The 17,227-nt window shown below is 53.3% G+C and overlaps 2 protein-coding genes across 3 annotated transcripts in view; one reads left to right on the forward strand and one right to left on the reverse strand.

Moving 5' to 3' along the window:
• LIMK2 (LIM domain kinase 2) overlaps window positions 1–4,176 on the forward strand; it is a 67,028-nt gene extending 62,852 nt beyond the window's left edge. For both annotated transcript variants that reach the window (XM_027863814.1, XM_027863819.1), the window contains 2 exons: window positions 1,466–1,623; window positions 2,103–4,176. In XM_027863814.1, coding sequence (XP_027719615.1) covers window positions 1,466–1,623; window positions 2,103–2,247 — 303 coding nt within the window. In that variant the 3' untranslated portion in view covers window positions 2,248–4,176. The remainder of the gene's footprint in view (window positions 1–1,465; window positions 1,624–2,102) is intronic.
• A 732-nt stretch (window positions 4,177–4,908) lies between these two features.
• On the reverse strand, window positions 4,909–16,522 carry PIK3IP1 (phosphoinositide-3-kinase interacting protein 1). Its single transcript, XM_027863186.1, has 5 exons — window positions 16,381–16,522; window positions 15,485–15,628; window positions 12,692–12,883; window positions 12,483–12,561; window positions 4,909–6,378 (listed from the first exon to the last, which is right to left on the reverse strand). The coding sequence occupies exons 1-5, from the start codon at window positions 16,520–16,522 to the stop codon at window positions 6,171–6,173; spliced, it is 765 nt and encodes a 254-aa protein (XP_027718987.1). The 3' UTR covers window positions 4,909–6,170.
• Window positions 16,523–17,227: the final 705 nt, after the last annotated feature.

Consider the following 17,227-nt stretch of genomic DNA (forward strand, 5'->3'; position numbering starts at 1 on the left):
AGCTTTGGCAGAAGCACCTGCTGCTTCTGGTCTGATTTCTGCTGCTCAGTCTCCTTTGGAGTTACCTTGGACGTTCACTAAAACTTAGCATCAGGCCCCATTCTCTTCCTTCTTGGGGATCTCATTAGCTTCCTTAGATCCATGTGATTCGCAGATCTCTCCTGATCTCCAGCCTCATATTATCAGCTGCTTGCTGCCCTTTCCCACCCCAGTGTATCTTGAGCTGGATACATCTAAAATAGAACTTATTATGATTCTCTCCAAGAGCCAGTTGGCTGCCTCCAAATGGCCTCATTTCTGTCCAAGGCATCGCCCTCCTTCTAGGCAGCCAGGTGTGCCATCTTGAGGTCAGTCATCCTTGACTCTTCTTTTTCTTTCCATCTCTACAGCTGGGGCTCCTTGCCCCCCATCACCTCTCATGTCCATTCTTTTTGGTTGGCGCTAGGATAGCCTCTCTATTCTTTTAGGAGTCAGTGCAGTACGTGGAAGGACCCTGGATCTGAAGTCAGAGGGCCTAGCTTCCAGTCCCTCTCTGCCACTCACTACCTGGGCAACATTGGTCGTTATCTCACCTGTAAATCGCGTGACCTCTGAGGTGCCTCCCAGCTCTAAGTCTGTGATCTGCAAAATGAAAGGATTAGACTCAGTGGCCTGTCAGGCTCCTTTGAGTTCTCAGCCCTCAAGCTTGTGAACCCCTCTGTGTTGCCTCCTCAGGAGGCAGCCGTCCCTGTCGTCCCTGTGCTCCTCAGGAATCTTCACTGGCTCCCCATTGCCTCCCAGGATCCAGTAGAGGCTCCTCAGCCTTCCACCACCTAACCCCCACTTACCAACCTTTCCAGTCTTGGTTCCTACAGTGTGCACCTCACACCCTGTCCAGTCCTCCCTGCTGGCTGCTCCCTCTTTGGGGGCTCTGAGCTATTGCTCAGCTGGTCCCCCACACCTGGAATGCGCTCCTTGCCTCCTTCCCAGCACAGCTCAGGAACATCCCCTTCCACTTATCGCTTGCTGTTTCTTGGGACAAGCATTGTATTGTGTACTTGTCACAGTAGAGGGTAAGCTTCTGGAGGGCAGCCACTGCTGTATTTTTTTTTCTTTTTTTTAAAATTTATTTATTTTTAGTTTTCAACATTCACTTCCACAAGATTTTGAGTTCCTAATTTTCACCCCTTCTCGCCCCTCCCCCCACCCCAAGATGGCAAGCATTCTGAATACCCCTTCCTATATTTTTGTTCAGCATCTAGCACAGCACCTGTCACATCAGAGAGGTAGACCTAAAGGCTGAATTGGCTTTGAGCTTCTCACTACAGTTGAGAGCCATGGTGTGTCTGTCACACACGGAGTGAATGCTGGGCTGTGTCTGGCTGGGGGAGGACTCTGCTCGTCTCCCTACTCTTCCCATTCTGCACTCCCAAAAAGCTTGCCCTTCTGTCCTGCTGCTAGTGACTTCACCTGGGTCTCCCTACAGATCATCGGGCAGGTATATGCTGACCCTGACTGTCTCCCCCGCACACTGGACTTTGGCCTCAACGTGAAGCTTTTCTGGGAGAAGTTTGTGCCCACAGATTGTCCCCCGGCTTTCTTTCCCCTTGCCGCCATCTGCTGCAAACTGGAGCCTGAAAGCAGGTGAGTGGTGATGGTGAGGGGCCTCCAGTACAGCCCCTCACTTTCCTCCCTCTCCCTACCAGACTTGAGAGTCTGAGCCCCCTCAGAGCACTCAACGTGAAAAAGGGCCCATTCATCTGGAAGGCCCTCTTGGGCTCTCAAGGTCAATTCTCTGAGGCAGCGGGATAGAGCGGGAGCACCCTGCTTTTGGGGTCAGAAGGCCTGAGACCAGGGTCCAGCTTCATAAACTTGGCCAAACCTTTCTCACCTGTAAAATGGGAACAGCTTGATAGATGTGTTCTGAGAAACATGCATAGCAGTCAAATTGTAAGCTAGTCTGATGCGTCTGAGGGAGCTCCAGCCTCTTCCAGGCAGATGGAAAGACCTGGGGTTCCATCAAACTAGCCCCCACTCCCTGGGGCACCCTCTGGTCTTCTAGGCCTTCTGTGGCGACCATGGAGGATCCCTGGCTCTGAGGTGCTGCTTGTTTTCTTTTCCAGACCCCCATTCTCAAAACTGGAAGATTCCTTTGAAGCACTTTCCCTCTACCTGGGAGAGCTGGGGATCCCCCTGCCCTCAGAACTGGAGGAGCTGGACCACGATGTGAGTGAGCAGTACGGGCTGAGCCGAGACTCCCTTTCCTAAGCTCCCCCAGGCCACCAGCTGTGTGGCGAGAGAAACATGGTGCCCCAGCCACCTCCAGGGCATTACAAGGCACAACACTGCCCATTTATGGGGCAGTGACCCAGCCCCACTTTGGCCAAGTTGAGGTTTCCTGTGGATCTGTGGCTCCCTCTGAGAGTGGAAGAAGCCATTTTCTGCTACCTCCTCAGGAGGAAAACGTGCCCAACACTACTGCTCAGGAGATAGATCTCTGGGGCACGCGGGGTGCCCCTTCACCATCTCCAAACTCAAACCTCGACTGCAAGCTGTGAAGAAATGCCTCTGCTCCTGGCACCCAGAAGCCTGCTGCCTCCTCGAGGGGCTGAACCTGCTGCTTCCTTGGGGCCCCCTCACACGCGGATGCCTTAATTGGGTCTCTGCCGTGGTGGATGTTTGGGAGCAAGACGTGGCTAGCTCTGCATCTCCCTGTCTGCCCCTCCTCTCTAGGGCTCATCTGTTACTTTACCGCCCTGTGTGCAAGTCTTCCTGCAGGACCTGAGGGTCTCCAGTGCCTCCATTGACTCGGGGGCGGGGGGGGCAGAGTCTCAGGCCTCTCCCTGCAGACTTCATTCATGGTTGCTTCCCCCAAGGCAGGCCTGCAGTAGAAGACTTAGAAAGTCTTCTATGATGGTAGCAAGGGTCAGTGCCAGCTGCTAGCAGATACGGCCTCTCCCAGACTGGGAGAGACCCGAGTCTGATGCCGGGGTGGACATTCCTGTTACTGGGCATGGTGGGTGCTGTTGACATTCTTCAGTCCTCTGGGTTGTTGAGGGGGTGCACCTAGAAGTTTCTCTGCTGAGGGAAGGAGACATGATCTGGGCCCACCTGAAACTTAGTGAGGAAAATGAGCCCCCTAAGCAAGGCCCACTCACCCTCTCAAACTCAGTGCTCTTTCCCTGGCCAGCCTAGAGGGCACACCCTAGCTCACAATGGTGAATGCTGACCGAGACTGGTTTTCCCAAAAATGAATTGGAAGGAGCAGCGTCACAGCTGGATTTGCTTTCTCTAACGTACCTCCAGGCAGACACCATATTTAGCAGTCAGGGAATCAGTGCTGGGGTTACTGAGATATGGGGAAAGGGGATGCTGTTAATATTCTTGTGTTAGCTCAGTTGACAGAAATATGTGAAATAGTGATTATCAGCCTGCTGAACTGTGGAACTGGTTATCATCTCTTGACTAAAGTTTACTTTTCTAATGAGCTGTGTAGATTGGCTGTAGCCCACTAGGGACTCCTTGGTGGTAGGATGTGGTGGGCCTGACAGTGAGGAGGGGCCCAGGAAAGTCAGTCAGGTAGGAGAGGAAAGTGGTCTGAACTGTCTCCTTCCCCCAGGAGGGCAAGAGCTAGTATTCTTCACGGCAAGTGTGAAAAGAGGAGGGCCAAGTCAGGCAGTTGGGTCGACTTCAGTAAATGAAGCAGTAAATGGAGCTGATGGAACCAATATTAAAATTATTTGGGCTGTGGATCAGAAAGACATGGGTATACTTTCCTTGTTGGAAAATGCTTTGGTTGGGCAATTAGGGACCAAGAAACAGTCTTGGAGATGGCCCTGGTGACCACAAAGATCCATCTGCCACTTGCTACCCACCAGAATGTGGCCTTGAACCAGGCTTTCCCTCATTTATAAAGTGAGGACGAGTTTGGGTTATATGATCTGCAAAGACTAAGTCTGACATTTCCTGTTCTGGGGCCCCTCCCCGGTCCTGACATCCCCTGTTCTGGGGCCCCTTCCAATTTTGACATTCTATGGTGGCCACTCAGTCATAGAATGAAATGAACACCCTCTCATGCAGCCCCACCTAGAAGGAAGCCTTTTCTCCATTACTCTACAGCCATTCTCGGTCTTGGATGGGCTCAGCCTTGTTTGGAACCTAAGTTACATATAAAGTACGTTCATGTATTTCACTCAATGCCAGGGTCGTTGTGAAGATCAAACAAGACGGCATTTGTAAAGCACTCAGCACAGTGCCCAGCACTCAGCGGGCACTCGGCAGGTGCCTGTTCCCTCCGTTCTGCCCTGGCCTCCACGCTGCATGGTTTCCTGGGAAGAATGACAGGTCCCGAGGCTCTCAGTCTAGGGAAGGACCCCTCCCCCTTTCTCCCACGCAGGGAGCCAGGTTCAGCTCGGAATTCAGGGCCTGATCCTTGGAAAGGCCATTGCCCTGGACCCCAGGCCTCAGGGGAAGGGGAGGTAGAACCTTTGCTTCCATGGGAAGAATGCCCTTCTCTAGCCCCCCTGGGGACCCAGACCCTCCATCCTTGGAAGTTGTGCCACTGCCTCTCCCTCCCTGGGTCCTGGGTGATCACTCGGTGGAGCTGGACGGGCCCAAGGTCACATAGCGATGAGCTGTCCTTTGTGTCCTCCCCAGGAGTCCCATAGCATTGAGCAGAACCAGATTCCTACACTGTTCGTGCCCCTCCCCTATGACAACACCCTCAGTGTTCCTTGTGAGCAGACCTCCAATCCGTGAGCAGAGCTCCGGCACCAGCCTGCTCCTCCACAGCACTGCTTAGGGGTACACTCCAACTCTGGGCCACAGCCTGAGGTCAGGCAGGTGCTTCTGAGGTCACCAGAGAGCCGCCTCTCAAGGATGAGCTCACCAGGGTGGCGTGTTCTACCCAAAGGCCGACAGTGCTACAAGTGAGTTTTGTCCTGTTTAATGTGTTTTTACCAAGTTGAAACCAGAGTGGCTTCCTGCCTACAGTGTGCGGGTGTTAGAATGAGGTATATAAAACACACAGAAATGGTTAAAAAAAAAGTCAGAACCACTAACCCAGCGGTGTCTGTGGTGTGCAGCGCACATGCAAGCCAGGCAGGTGGATGGCAAGGTCAGCTCTTCCACGGGAGCTGCCCACCACTCCAGGGCTGGTGCATTCACACACACACACACACACACACACACACACACACGTACTCACACACGTACTCACACACCGAGCCACTTGGATTTTGGGGGTGGGGAGAAGGTGCGGGTTTGGTGAAGTCCCTCCCTTCCTCCTAAGGCCTTATGAGGAGCAGTGAAAGACTTGGAGGAGGGATTGGAGACCCTGACCCTGTGGGAGCGAGCCTGCCTCTGCCACCGTCCTGTGCAGTCAGGGACTTTCAGAGGCTGGGGAGGGGCACAGTTTGGCGAGCCCCAAAGAACCCTGCTGTGTAAGCCCCCATCTGCTTGTCCTCCTGGGGACATTTAAAGGATCCAGCAATGGAATTACGGACAACATTTCTGGTTCCTTGGACAATTGTGAATCCTAAAATATTGTCATTGTTTCCTGCCATCTCTCAGTCCAGAGCTTCTAGCTCTGACTACCTGTGTTGGCCTAAGGTACCTGGCTCAGGCCTCAGTCTACATGGAACGTTCAGTACATTTCTTCTCTTCCTTTTCATTTGGGCTCGGAAGAGTATTGGCCCTGGGCTGCAGTTACCCTGAAACAGACCTGGCCCCCCCTCCGTTTCTAGCACTCAGCCTTGAGGGACCACAAACACAGCTGAGAGGCCCCAACTCACCAACTGACCCTGATGCAAATGAAGCTCTCGTTTTTCCTGAAATACAAGGTAACAGTCTGTATGTGCCATTCACACCTCTCCAGGCAAGGACAGGGAGGAAGCCAAGGCCATGTGGAATTCTAGAGCACAAAGGGAGTAAGTGGGGCTAGGACAAAGGCCACCCTGTCCCCCATTTGAGTTCTGTGGGAAGTCCCTGCAGACAGCACCCCTACAGCTGTTGCTACAGTCATCTCCGTGGGCAAAGTCCCGCCCCAAGGGATGGCCCTACCAGAGAAGCGGGGCTCCCCCTAGTCCTTTGTCTCTGGAATTCACCCAAAAAACACTGTGACAGAAGACGAGGGCCATTCCCTACTTGGGAAGGTCAGTGTCAGTGTAGATTCCTACCCACTGGCCACCAGCTCAGGCGCCAGGCGTGCCAGCCTGGCCCATGAGGGGGGCACTGCCATCCTTTGTGTCCTCCCCAGGAGTCCGGTGGGTGTGAATCACAATGGTTTTCTCATCCACGATCTCACACGCAGGGTTTGTAAAGGCAGACAAGGGCAAGGTGATACGCTGCATCTCCCGCTCATAGGTTTTCTGTTCACGATGCTCTTTGAAGTCCTTCCCCCTGATGGAAAGAATGAAAATGAAACACACCATCAAGTCATGGTTCCTGCCTGGATTCCTTCTTTCACGTCTTATCTCAAGTGTCATGGGGGCTGACGATCCAATCAGCTCACCAAACAGAACTAGACATGGCGGCCTTGTGGTCAGTCCCCATCCTTGAGCTCAAAGCACGGTTCACTGAGTCACCTCTACATCCCACGGTCTCTCCCCATACCTCTTCCTAGACTGCAAGGAGTGACAGTAAAGAAAACCTCGCTCTCTCAAAACGGACAGCAAACCTTAAGACCCAGCCTGGAAGGGAAGCCATCCTTTATATAAAGAAGAAAAGAAGGAGGGACAAAAGGAAGTCTGACATTCTACAGCATGTTCCATATCCTTTCCAGACCTTGCTCAAACCCACCATCTCTTGAGGCGGCCATTCCCCCTCTGGAGAGCTCAGATTCTTGGGAATTTTCCTTCTATCAAGCTCCACTGTGCCTCACTGCAGCATCCAAACATTACTGGTCTTCCTTCTGGGTCCAAGCAGAACCCATTTTTTTATCTCTCCCAGGAAATAGCCCACTTGACCCCCCATTCTTCAACTACTAATAAGCCATAATCCCTAGACCTCCTCAATGTCCTGTTTGCTTTCCCCTGGATTCTCCAGTTCATCCGTGTCCTTAAAGTGCGCCAGCCAGAACTAAATGCAGTTCTCCAAGTGCCATCCAGCCAGGGCAGGCCCCAAGATTTCTGGTCCTGGACATTAGCCTTGTGGGATGTAAATTTTCATGGCTGCCATAAACAGTGGGCTCGTTCTGAGTTTCCAGTCCACTAGCAATCCCAGCTTTCTCTGGTCTGGTGCTTGGGAAACCGACTTCTTGGAATATACTCAGATTCAAAGACTACATTGATCCCTATTCAATTCCATCCTATTAGATTCAGCTCAACAGTCTCTCAGGATCTTCCCAACTGTCCTTCAACATAGTGGCTTTCCCTCCTAGCTCCCTATCAGCTAGATTTCTTGCTTCATCTCATATCATTCAGATATCTCCACCACTCTATTCTCTCCATTCTGGTCTCAGACAGAGGGTCCTTCTGCTTGCCAAGGCAGACCACTCTCCATGGCCCTTGACCCTAGCTAGCCCCTTCTGACTTCTCCAGTCCTCTCCATCATCCCAACTCTCTTATCAGTCTCTCCCTATCTACTGACCTTCCCCCAATCACCCACCTTGCAACCTCAGTGTCTTTCCTCTTCAATCCCTCACTTTCACCCACCCTACATAGTATTATGGTTTCTACCTTCCCAATATTTCATTTACATTCCCTTCTCTTCACTGCATAGCCACAGTGCTCACTCACGCCCTCAATGACTCTATAGACTAGTGCGATCACCTTCTCTTAGGGGGACCGTGGTACCCTGGACAATCACAGAGATGTTTGGAATAGGAGAAAGATGGTGAGTCTGAGATGCCTATGGGATGTCCAATTCAAAATGGCCAAGAGTTCTTTGGAGATGACTATAACTCAGCACCAGCTCAAGGTTGGAGATATCAATTTCGAAATCATCTATCATCTATCGCAATTGGTTTCTCTCCCTGCCCCCTCTCTTCTCACTTGTCTCAGTTGCCAAGGTGATTTTTCCTAAAGTATAGGTCTGACCATCTCTCCCTCCCTCCCTCTCTCTCTCTCCCTCTCTCTCTCTCTCTCACACACACACAAAGCTCAGTGAGTTCTGTCAGCTCCCTACTACCTCCAACATCAAAGTCCTCTGGCATTTAACCCAGCCCCTCCCTCCCCTGCCAGCTTTACTACACTTTGCTCCCATCCACATGTTGCACATTTCCTTCTCCCATCTCTGTGCCTCTGTCCTGGCTGTATCTCCCCCCACCCACCCACCCATGTTTTGGATCCTCTGCCCTTCTTTTCCACGGCTCCCTTCAATACTCGAATCTAAGTCTGCCTTCTGCAAAAGGCCTTTCACAGTTCTAGCAGCCATTGCCTTCCCTTTCATATTTCCTTCATCATCTCTGTGTATGTATCTCATAGGTACTGAATTATTTTACATGTCAGCTCCCTCATTAGACTGTGAGCTCCTTGAGGGCAGGGACTCTGTTTTTGCCTTTCTTTGTATCCTCAGCACTCAACACAGTGTTTGGCATATAGTAGGTGCTTAATAAATGTTGGCTGACTAGAATAGAAAAGGAGGAAGGGTCAAATCTTGTCTCTGAAGCTTACAACCTGTGTGTGATGCTGGGCAAGTCACTCAGTCTCCCTGTGCCTCAGTTTCCTCATGTGTAAAATGAGGGGTTGGACAACATGGCCTCTGAGGGCCCTTACAGACCCAGAGCCAGGATCCTCATGACTAAGGGATCACTGTGGTTCCTTCTGGTTCTAACCCCCCCCCCCCATTTTAGCTTGGTTTGCCAAGCAGGCTGATCTCCCAGGAAGAGAATGTTCTGGCCCCATCCAGCCCATCCTCGTGGCAGATCAGTGTCTAACCTACTCCGATCACTCCCTAAGGATCTGTGACCTCGCAGATCTGGACCCTTCTCCCTGCTACATCCTTAGCCCGTGGCCTCCTGTAAATTTGTCCACCCACTGGCGAGGGCTGGAAGGTTTTCCACGCCTTCTCCCTCCTTCCTTCTTGCCATGGGACTAGCCCACCTTCTTTACTGTTGCATTGTACGTTTCTTTACTAACATCAGTAACTGCCCAGACTCGTATACATCTGGCTTTTATGGATTAGCTCCCCCGAGTCTGACAACCCCCTGTGGAGCTGACCATTAAAACTGGGTTCCTAAGCATGCAAAGGTAAGCCGAGCTCTGGAGCCACGGCGACCCCTCCCAAGAGCAGAGGCAGCCAGCGGGCTAGCGCTCTGGACTGGGGCTCCAAGGACCGAGGTTTGGATCCCGTGCCAACCATTACTGGTTGTGTGACCTTGGGCAAGTCTTTTCAGCTCTCTGGGCCTGGGTTTCCCCTTCTGTAGAAGGAGGGGACTGGACTCAGAGGGCCTCTAGGTTCCCTTCCAGACTTAGGATTCTGTGGTCTTGGCTACAATGGCAGGAAGTGGGGGGCTGGCTTTGGAGACTTGGTTAGAAGCATTTTAAACCGCAGGAAATGAAGGCACAGTCAGTCTCGCCTACATGAAGCTCTACCATGAGGACCTACGCTTCATTTTTTCAATCACAGGACTTAAGAGGGCCCAAGGAATCATCACGTCTGACCTCTTCACAGTCCAGAAATAGAAACTGAGGCCTAGAGAAGGGGGAGTGATTTGCCTGGGGTCGCCCACCAGCTAAAAGGAAGAGGCGAGATTCACCCCGGAATCTCCTGTCTCCATCTAGTTTCCTTCTTCCCTACACCAGGCTGCCTCCCTCACTTAAGGCAACTGGTCCAGGTGGGCCCCTCCATTCAGAGGCTTCCCAGCACGGCCAATTCCGTTTCACGTGGTGAAACCGAGGCAGCAACTTGCCCCAGCTCCTAATGAGAGAAATAACCCCCGGCTTCTCCTGTCCGGCTTCTCTGACCTCCTTTTTCATAGCTTGGCTCAGGGGGCAACAAAAGTCCCTTGTCATGGCCAAGGAGAAACAAATATTGTATTCACTGACTCTCCCCTCCTTTCCTCAGGGGGTGGAGCATGTAAGCTTACACTTTTTCCTTGCCTCTTATCAGCGAACAAGAGCTATACTGGAGCTCTGCCCGGCCAGCCGGGGTGACTGCTGCGGGATGGGAGAGGCATTGACACTCTCGGACCAACCTGCTGAAACCCACAGCCCTTTCCAGTCACACTGCCCCCTGCCCATCCTGGACAAAGGGGCAAGGGGAGGCTCCAATCTTCACCCCCACCTGCCACCCTGTTCCAGGATCACAGTCCTCAAGGGGAACGCTCCCTCCACCTACCCGCACCCTCCCAGTTAATGGAAGGCTCCATCCCACAGATCCGCAGTAACCTGATTCCTGCCTTGCTAAAGGGCCAAAAACAGGAGCCAGGCAGCAAACAGGGCAGGGAGCCAACCTGCTGGTCTCAAACCTCGCTTCCTCTTCCTGGGCCGAAGAGGGTACAGAAGAACCTCACTAAGTTAACCTCGGCTTCTTCCAAACAGTGGGTCACTCACAGAAAAGTCAGCGACGCTAGACAAATGGAGCCCAGGGGGTCGGGGTGATCGCTCCCTGAGCCTCAGTGTCCTCCTCTGTAAAATGAGGCAGTTGGACCAGATGGCCTTGCCACTCTAAAACATCGACCCCAAATGAACACAGCCAGTCAGGAAGACTGAAAACCTAGTGGAACAAACCAGTGGGTTCAGTTACTTGGACAAAGTAACCAGAACAATGATTGATCATTGTTTCTGGTATCCAGTGACCCTTCACTCCCGTTGAACAAAAAGCACATTTTACGCACTTGGGGCTGGAGACGGGTCCCTAAAGAGGAATCCTCCCCAAGTGGTCTTCCTGCTCCTGCCTGAAAGCCCCTAAAGTGGGGGAGCCCCCAGCTTCCCATGACAGCTGGTCCACTTTTGGACAGCTCTCTTCCTCATCCTCAAGATGCCTCCCCTCCTGCCCTCTGGGGCCCAGCAAAACCAGCCCAATCCCTCTTCCACTGACAGCCCTTCAGACCCCAGATGTGCAGAGGGTGGATGGTCTTGTAGCTTGGGGCTTCTGTGGTCTGGGCAGCCCGGCCTCCCTCTCCTTAAAAGGGTTAAAATCGGCCCCAGGAGGAGCTTGTGTCTGAACTCTTAATTCATTTCCTGTCCTACAGCTCTGAAAGGCTACACAAAGAGCTTTCTCGGGATGAAGGTGTGGCAGGCACAAAATGGAGGCAGGTGCTGAGCCCAGAGATGGTGCCAACTGCCTTCCCCAGGGCACTGGAGATCTTCTCCCTCAGGAGGAAGAAAGGTCAAGAGGGGGAGGGGGGCTTCTTGACTCAAGCACTCAGCAGGCATTTATTAAGCTATGGGCTTAATATGGCTATGGATCCTGCCCCCAAGGGCAGCAAAAGCTACAATGGGGCAAATGTCTGGTATTTATTCTTTTCTATATCCCCCACAGTACCTAGTACAGTTCAGGCACTGTCTCAATAATCACGCTTCAAATAGGGTCACAGAGACCAGTGCAGGCTGGACTACTGTCTACTCCCCTTACACACTGACTGTCGTCCTCCAGCACCCTGCTGTGGAAGATGGGGCAGTGACCCCCTGCATGGAGCTGTTCACTGAGGCAGGGATCTCTGTCAGGCATCACACCGGTCCAACCAACCTGGGTTGGCTTTATGTTGACTCCTCCCCTTTCAAGGCTACCCTTGATGGTCATTTTAAGCAGATCTCATCTGGACACACTGGGAGAAGGGGAAAGGATGTGTCCCAACCACAAACGGCCCTGCCCAAGAGAAGGTTACCCTTGAAGAAATTTAAACCTCAAATGCCAAAAGCAGGCAAGGAGCCATCCACCCTTGGGATGGGCCTTCTGGCTGGACTGCTATTTTTCTGTCTGCCAATTTTTTTTTTTTTTTTGCCTAAAGTCAACAAGCACTTATTAGGTATTTACTGCATGCCAGGTTCTCTATAAATAAATACTTGGGACATAAAGAAAATTTAAAAAATATATAGCCCTGCCCTCAGAATGTTCCCACTATGTCCCCCCACTTTTCTTTAAAACTGGATCTCCCTATTTCATCCAGGCTGGAAATTCAGTGTCCCCTCATGTGGCCAACCCCACTGCTGACTGGCCAGGAGTTCTAACCCGCTCCTTCTCTGCCCTGAGCTGGTTAATTCCTCCTCAGGCAGCCGGTGGGGCCACCTCCTCCACTGCCTCGGAAGACTTCAGAGTGCCCAGACCAGCAGCCATGAAGACACACACCTTTCCTATGTATTAGAGACATCTCCCTTAATCCTCCAGCAAGAGACCTCACAGGCATCTAGTCCAAATTTAATCCAACACCCTCATTTTACAGAGGAAACTGAGGCCCAGAGAGGGGAAGGGACTCCTCCAAGGCCATACAGGGAGTAAGCAGTAGCGTCAGGATTTGAACCCAGCTCCTCTGATCCATAGTCATTTGCCACTCCATGTACAATACTGCATACCTGTCTAAAGAGATGCATGTAGGGAGCTGTGGGCAATAAGACACTGACCTCTTGTAGACATAGCCCAGGACAATGCCAGCGCCAATGGCAATGATGATCACCGTCATGGTGATTCCCAGCACGTAGCCTGCCAAGGAAGAAGGCGACATTCATGAGCGCCTCCATGGGGCTAACACCAGGCAGCCTCTTGGTGGAATCCTCATTGAGGAAGGGATGAGGTGGGAACTCTGGGAGTGTGGAAGAGGGCCAGGGCATACCTATCATCCCAAGGTCTTTCTTCTCTGACATCCTCACTCTCTGGCTGACCCCAATCACTGGTTGCACGGCTGCTGACTCACTGTTAGGGGGCAGAGAGTCTGCGACCTCGAAGACTTCCCCATCGGCTCCGGGGCTTTCCTGAGATGCCTCTGCGTCAGTGGTGAGGGGCAACGTTTCCTGAGTGGGGGTCCCTGGAGAGGGAGGAGAAAATTCTGGGCATCAGGAGAATGTCCCAAGTGATGGGGGTACCTTGGGACCCCTCCTACAGAGGGAAACAGAGCAGATGGGTGAAGGGTAGGGACAGAGGGGAATGGGAGATACCCCCTCAGAGAGGGTATCAAACCTCAGGGAGAGAAGGGATATGGCTGCATGGGTATTCTCCATCTCCTAGACCTTGAGAGTCTGCACACACACATGCACATGCATTCACACATATGTATACACATGCAAGAATTGCCCCTGGGTAGTGCACTGGTCAGAGCTGTCCCAGTCTAAAAGGATGCACTTTGGAAAAAGGTTTCCAGAAGACGTGCTCTACCCAGCATCTACTGTTAGAGCTGGGCTTTAAAATCACATCTCTTACGCTTTTCCCATTAGACACCTATTGGCTATGTGACCCTGGGCAAGCCTCAGTTTCCTCATTCATAAAATGGGGCTAATAATAGCACCTGCCACCCAGGGATCCAATGGGATTATGTCTGTAAAGTGTTTTGCAAATCTTAACATGCTATATAAATGTCAGCTGTTATTATTACTGCTAATTCTCCCCACTTCCTAGCTAACTAAAATCAGCCATTCCCAAGCATCATTTTGCCTGGGGGCTCCTCATTATGTTTGGGATCTGGACAGGCTACCAGATACCACGTTTTTGCCTTTCTTTGGTTCCCCAGCACTTGGCACCGTGCTTGGCACATAGCAGGTGCTTAGGAAATGTTACTGACTCATTCTCTGACTGACATTGCCTTGATGAGTAGTGCAGTGCAGATTACAGGACCAGGATTCAAATCCTGGCTTTGCCACTTACTAGCTGCGTGCCCCTGGGGTGAGGTGCCCTCCCTGGACCTGAGTTTTCTCAACTGTAAAATGAGTGGGTTGAACCACAGGTCCTGTGAAAGGATGACCCCATGATATTGGCATGACTTTGCATGCTTGATGCCCCCTTCCCGGATGCAGCCTCCTCCATGTGACGGCCCCTGGGGACTCTTGCTGCTTAGATCTGGGGCCTCATATACCTCAGTAAGGGTTAGTGCAGGATTTGAGCCAGGAGGGGAGAGGGCAAGGTAGGACTCAAACCCAGAGCCCTTGCTTCTTTCACCAGCTCATTCTGCTTTTGTTGGTGCAAAAACTTTGTAATTGTACATAATGAAAATTTTCCATTTTGCTTCCATGATCCTCTGTCTCTCATCTGGTCATAAACTCTTCCCTTATCCACAGATCTGACAAATCAGTTTTCCCATGCCCCTCTAATTTACTTCGGGCATCGTCCTCTATGTCTAAGGCGTGTGCTCATTTTGAGCTTGCCCCACCAAAAAAGACCAGATTGTCTGACTAAGGGGGAAGGGGAAAGGGGAAAGGGGGCTCACTTAATGGGAGCGTGAGAACCAGACCACGAGCATCTTCAGCCAGAAATCCAGCCGGGGGTCCAGATCTGAGCAAAGACTTTCTTCCCCACTGTGGTGGACCATCTTAAAGGTCACAGAGGGGACAGTCTGGGAGTAGGCTAAGAAACTCCATCACTTCTGGGAGTTTCTGCCCCTCTCTGAGCCTCAGTTTCCCCATATGTAAAGTGGCATAACTATATAAAGTGAACTACCAGCCTGACATCCCCTGTCCTAAGGCCCCTCCCAGCCCTGACATCCCCTGTTCTCAGGCTCCTCTCAGCCCTGACATTCCCTGTTCTGAGGCCCCTCCCACCTTTGACATGCCCTGTTCTAGGGCCCTCCCAGCTCTGACATCCCCTGTTCTCAGGCTCTTCTCAGCTCTGACATCCCCTGTTCTGAGGCCCCTCCCAGCCCTGACATCCCCTGTTCTGAGGCCCCTCCCACCTCTGACATCCCCTGTTCTAGGGCCCTCCCAGCCCTGACATCCCCTGTTCTGAGGCCCCTCCCACCTCTGACATCCCCTGTTCTAGGGCCCTCTCAGCTCTGACATCCCCTGTTCTGAGGCCCCTCCCAGCCCTGGCATTCCCTGTTCCAAGCTCCCTCGCGGCTCTGACATTCCCTGCTCTCAGACCCTTCCCAGTTCTGATCGCAGCATGGTGGTGTTAAAATCTGGGGTCGCTGAACACTGATTCGCGTCCTGGCTCTGCCACTTTACCCAAGTCCTTTTCCCTTTCTGCGCCTCAGTTTCCCCATCTAGAACAGTGCTTGGTCTCGAGGGCCTCTGGGGCCCCTCTAGCTTTAGATCTGGAATCCCATACTCCAAGTCCCCTCCTAGCCGTGACCTTTCTTGCTCCTCCCCGCCTCAGTTTCCTCACCACATACCAGGCCCGCATAGGTTTGTTGAACACACTTGTTTACCAGAGGCTAGCGGAGGATGAGCTCATGGGGAGTGGCCCCGTCAGCCAATGGCTTGTCAGCGCTGAGGCCCAGAGACAGCCGTGGCCAATGGCGGGGCGGAGGGGGCGGATCCTGAGGCGGAGCCAGAGGAGGGGCGGGACCAGAGCCAGGGCCAAAGGGAGGATGAGGGGGCGGGGCAGTCCCTGAGGGCAGGGCTCAGGGGCGGGGCCAGACGTCGTGGCCAATGGCGGGAGGCGGGGGCGGGGCCGAGGCGGCCCCAGGGCGCGGCGGTACCTGCGCACGGGACAGGCTGGCAGCGCCGCTTCTCGAGGGCTCCCGAGGAGCCGCTCACGTAGCACCAGGGCCCGGCTGCGTCCGCGTCAGGGTTCCGGCAGTAGCTGTGGTTCTCCCAGATGGTTGTCCGGCCTGGGACCGCCCCTGGGGAATGACCGAGGGGGGAAGGGGTGCTGAACTGACCCCCAACCCTGTGAACTGTGCACCCCCCCCCAGGGCCGCCCTCACCTCCTCCCTCATCTTCTCCCTCATCCCCTCTTTCATCTCCTCTCCCTCCTCCTCCTCCTTCACCTCCTCCCTCATCTCCTTCACCTCCCTCACCTCCTCCCTCATTTCCTTCACCTCCTCCCTCTTCTCCTTCACCTCCTCACCCCCTCCCTCACCTCCTCTTCCACCCTCTCCCTCATCTCCTCCTTCACCTTTTCTCTCTTCTCCTCACCCACCCACTTTCCTCATTCTCTTCCCTCCCCTCCTTCTCAATTCCTCCCTCACCTTCAGCTCCTCACCCAATTCCTTCATCCCTTCACTCTCCATTCACTCCATTTTCTCATATTCTTCTCTTACCTCAGAACTGACGTCCTCACCTCCTCACTGATTCTCCTCCCTCACCTCCTGTATCCCTTCACTACTGACTCCTTTCCCTCACCCACCTCACCTGCTCATCTCCCTCATTCACACACTGTAGGTCCCACACACCCCAATTCATCCTGTCCCAATAATCCCTCTAACCACTTCCCATTCAACTGCTCCAGGCCCTTCCCTGACCTCCACCAGCTCCCATCACCTCCTTTTCCCACCAATCTGCCCCCTCACTTCCCATTCCCTCCCCTTGCCCACCCCCTCACTCACTCATCCCTCACCCACTGACCCTCCTTCCTTATCCCTCTCCTACTCACCAGTGGTGAGAGTCTCTGTCCCCTGGCTTTGCAATTCCTGCCAATTGAGGCAGGGCAGTCCATCTGCAGAGAAGCTCTGGTCAGCCTGGTACAGATGTCCCTGATCCCAGAAGCAGCCTGTGAAGAAGAAGGGCTTTGGCATCTACAAAAGGCATAAGCCAGTAGCTGATGTACCCCCGCGGTGCCCAGGACAGGTATGGAGGCAGCAGAGCATAGGGGGGCAAAGCACCCTAACTTTGGAGTCAGAAAACCTGGCTAGGACTGGTTCCGTTCTGCACCTCTCTGGGCTCCAATTTGCGCCTCTGTAAAACGTACTGGATAGAAAATGTAAGGGCCCTAGCTGCTCTAAGCCTACTGTGTGCCTGCGGACTCTCTCTCAGCAGTCTTTGCTGCCCAGAGGATATTGGTCAGTGGGTGGGCATCCATCTCCCAACCACCTCCACCCCACCCCCGCCCTGCCCCTAGTGCAGGGGACAGAGTTGTTCCTGTTATGTAAACTAGGCAAGCCCCCAAATCCCCCCCCCTCCCATCCTAAAGCCTTCAACTGGGACCCCCCCCCCCACTTTGAACGCAGCAGGAAATGAGAAAGAGAAGATGTACGGAAGGAGAGCTGGGGGCAGGCGCCTGGGCTCGGACTGCCCAGGGCTCCAAGCTGCTGCGGATGGCCTGCCAGCGGGAGGCGCAGGGCTGCCTGCCCCGCTCCCGGCCCAGCGGCAGCATCTCCAAGCTGCGCCTCGGGGAGGCCGGGGAGCGCAAAGACGGAGGATGCTCAGGGCCCCAGCTCGGGATCCAGGCTGCCTTGCCCCTTTGCCCAGGGTGGACCTCCGAGACCCCCAGCCCCTGTGCC

The sequence above is a fragment of the Vombatus ursinus genome, unplaced genomic scaffold (genome assembly GCF_900497805.2).
Source record: "Vombatus ursinus unplaced genomic scaffold, bare-nosed wombat genome assembly UNPS02001287.1, whole genome shotgun sequence".
Classification (NCBI taxonomy): Eukaryota; Metazoa; Chordata; class Mammalia; order Diprotodontia; family Vombatidae; genus Vombatus; species Vombatus ursinus.

Excerpts from the sequence above, each read along its gene's own strand:
- PIK3IP1 (XM_027863186.1), bottom strand. The coding sequence starts at position 16,522 with ATGCCAAAGCCCTTCTTCTTCACAGGCTGCTTCTGGGATCAGGGACAT. Across the intron at positions 12,884-15,484 it reads CCAGCCTGTCCCGTGCGCAG|GGACCCCCACTCAGGAAACG; the intron begins GTACCGCCGCGC and ends CTCCCTCTCCAG. Across the intron at positions 12,562-12,691 it reads GAAAGACCTTGGGATGATAG|GCTACGTGCTGGGAATCACC; the intron begins GTATGCCCTGGC and ends CTTCCTTGGCAG.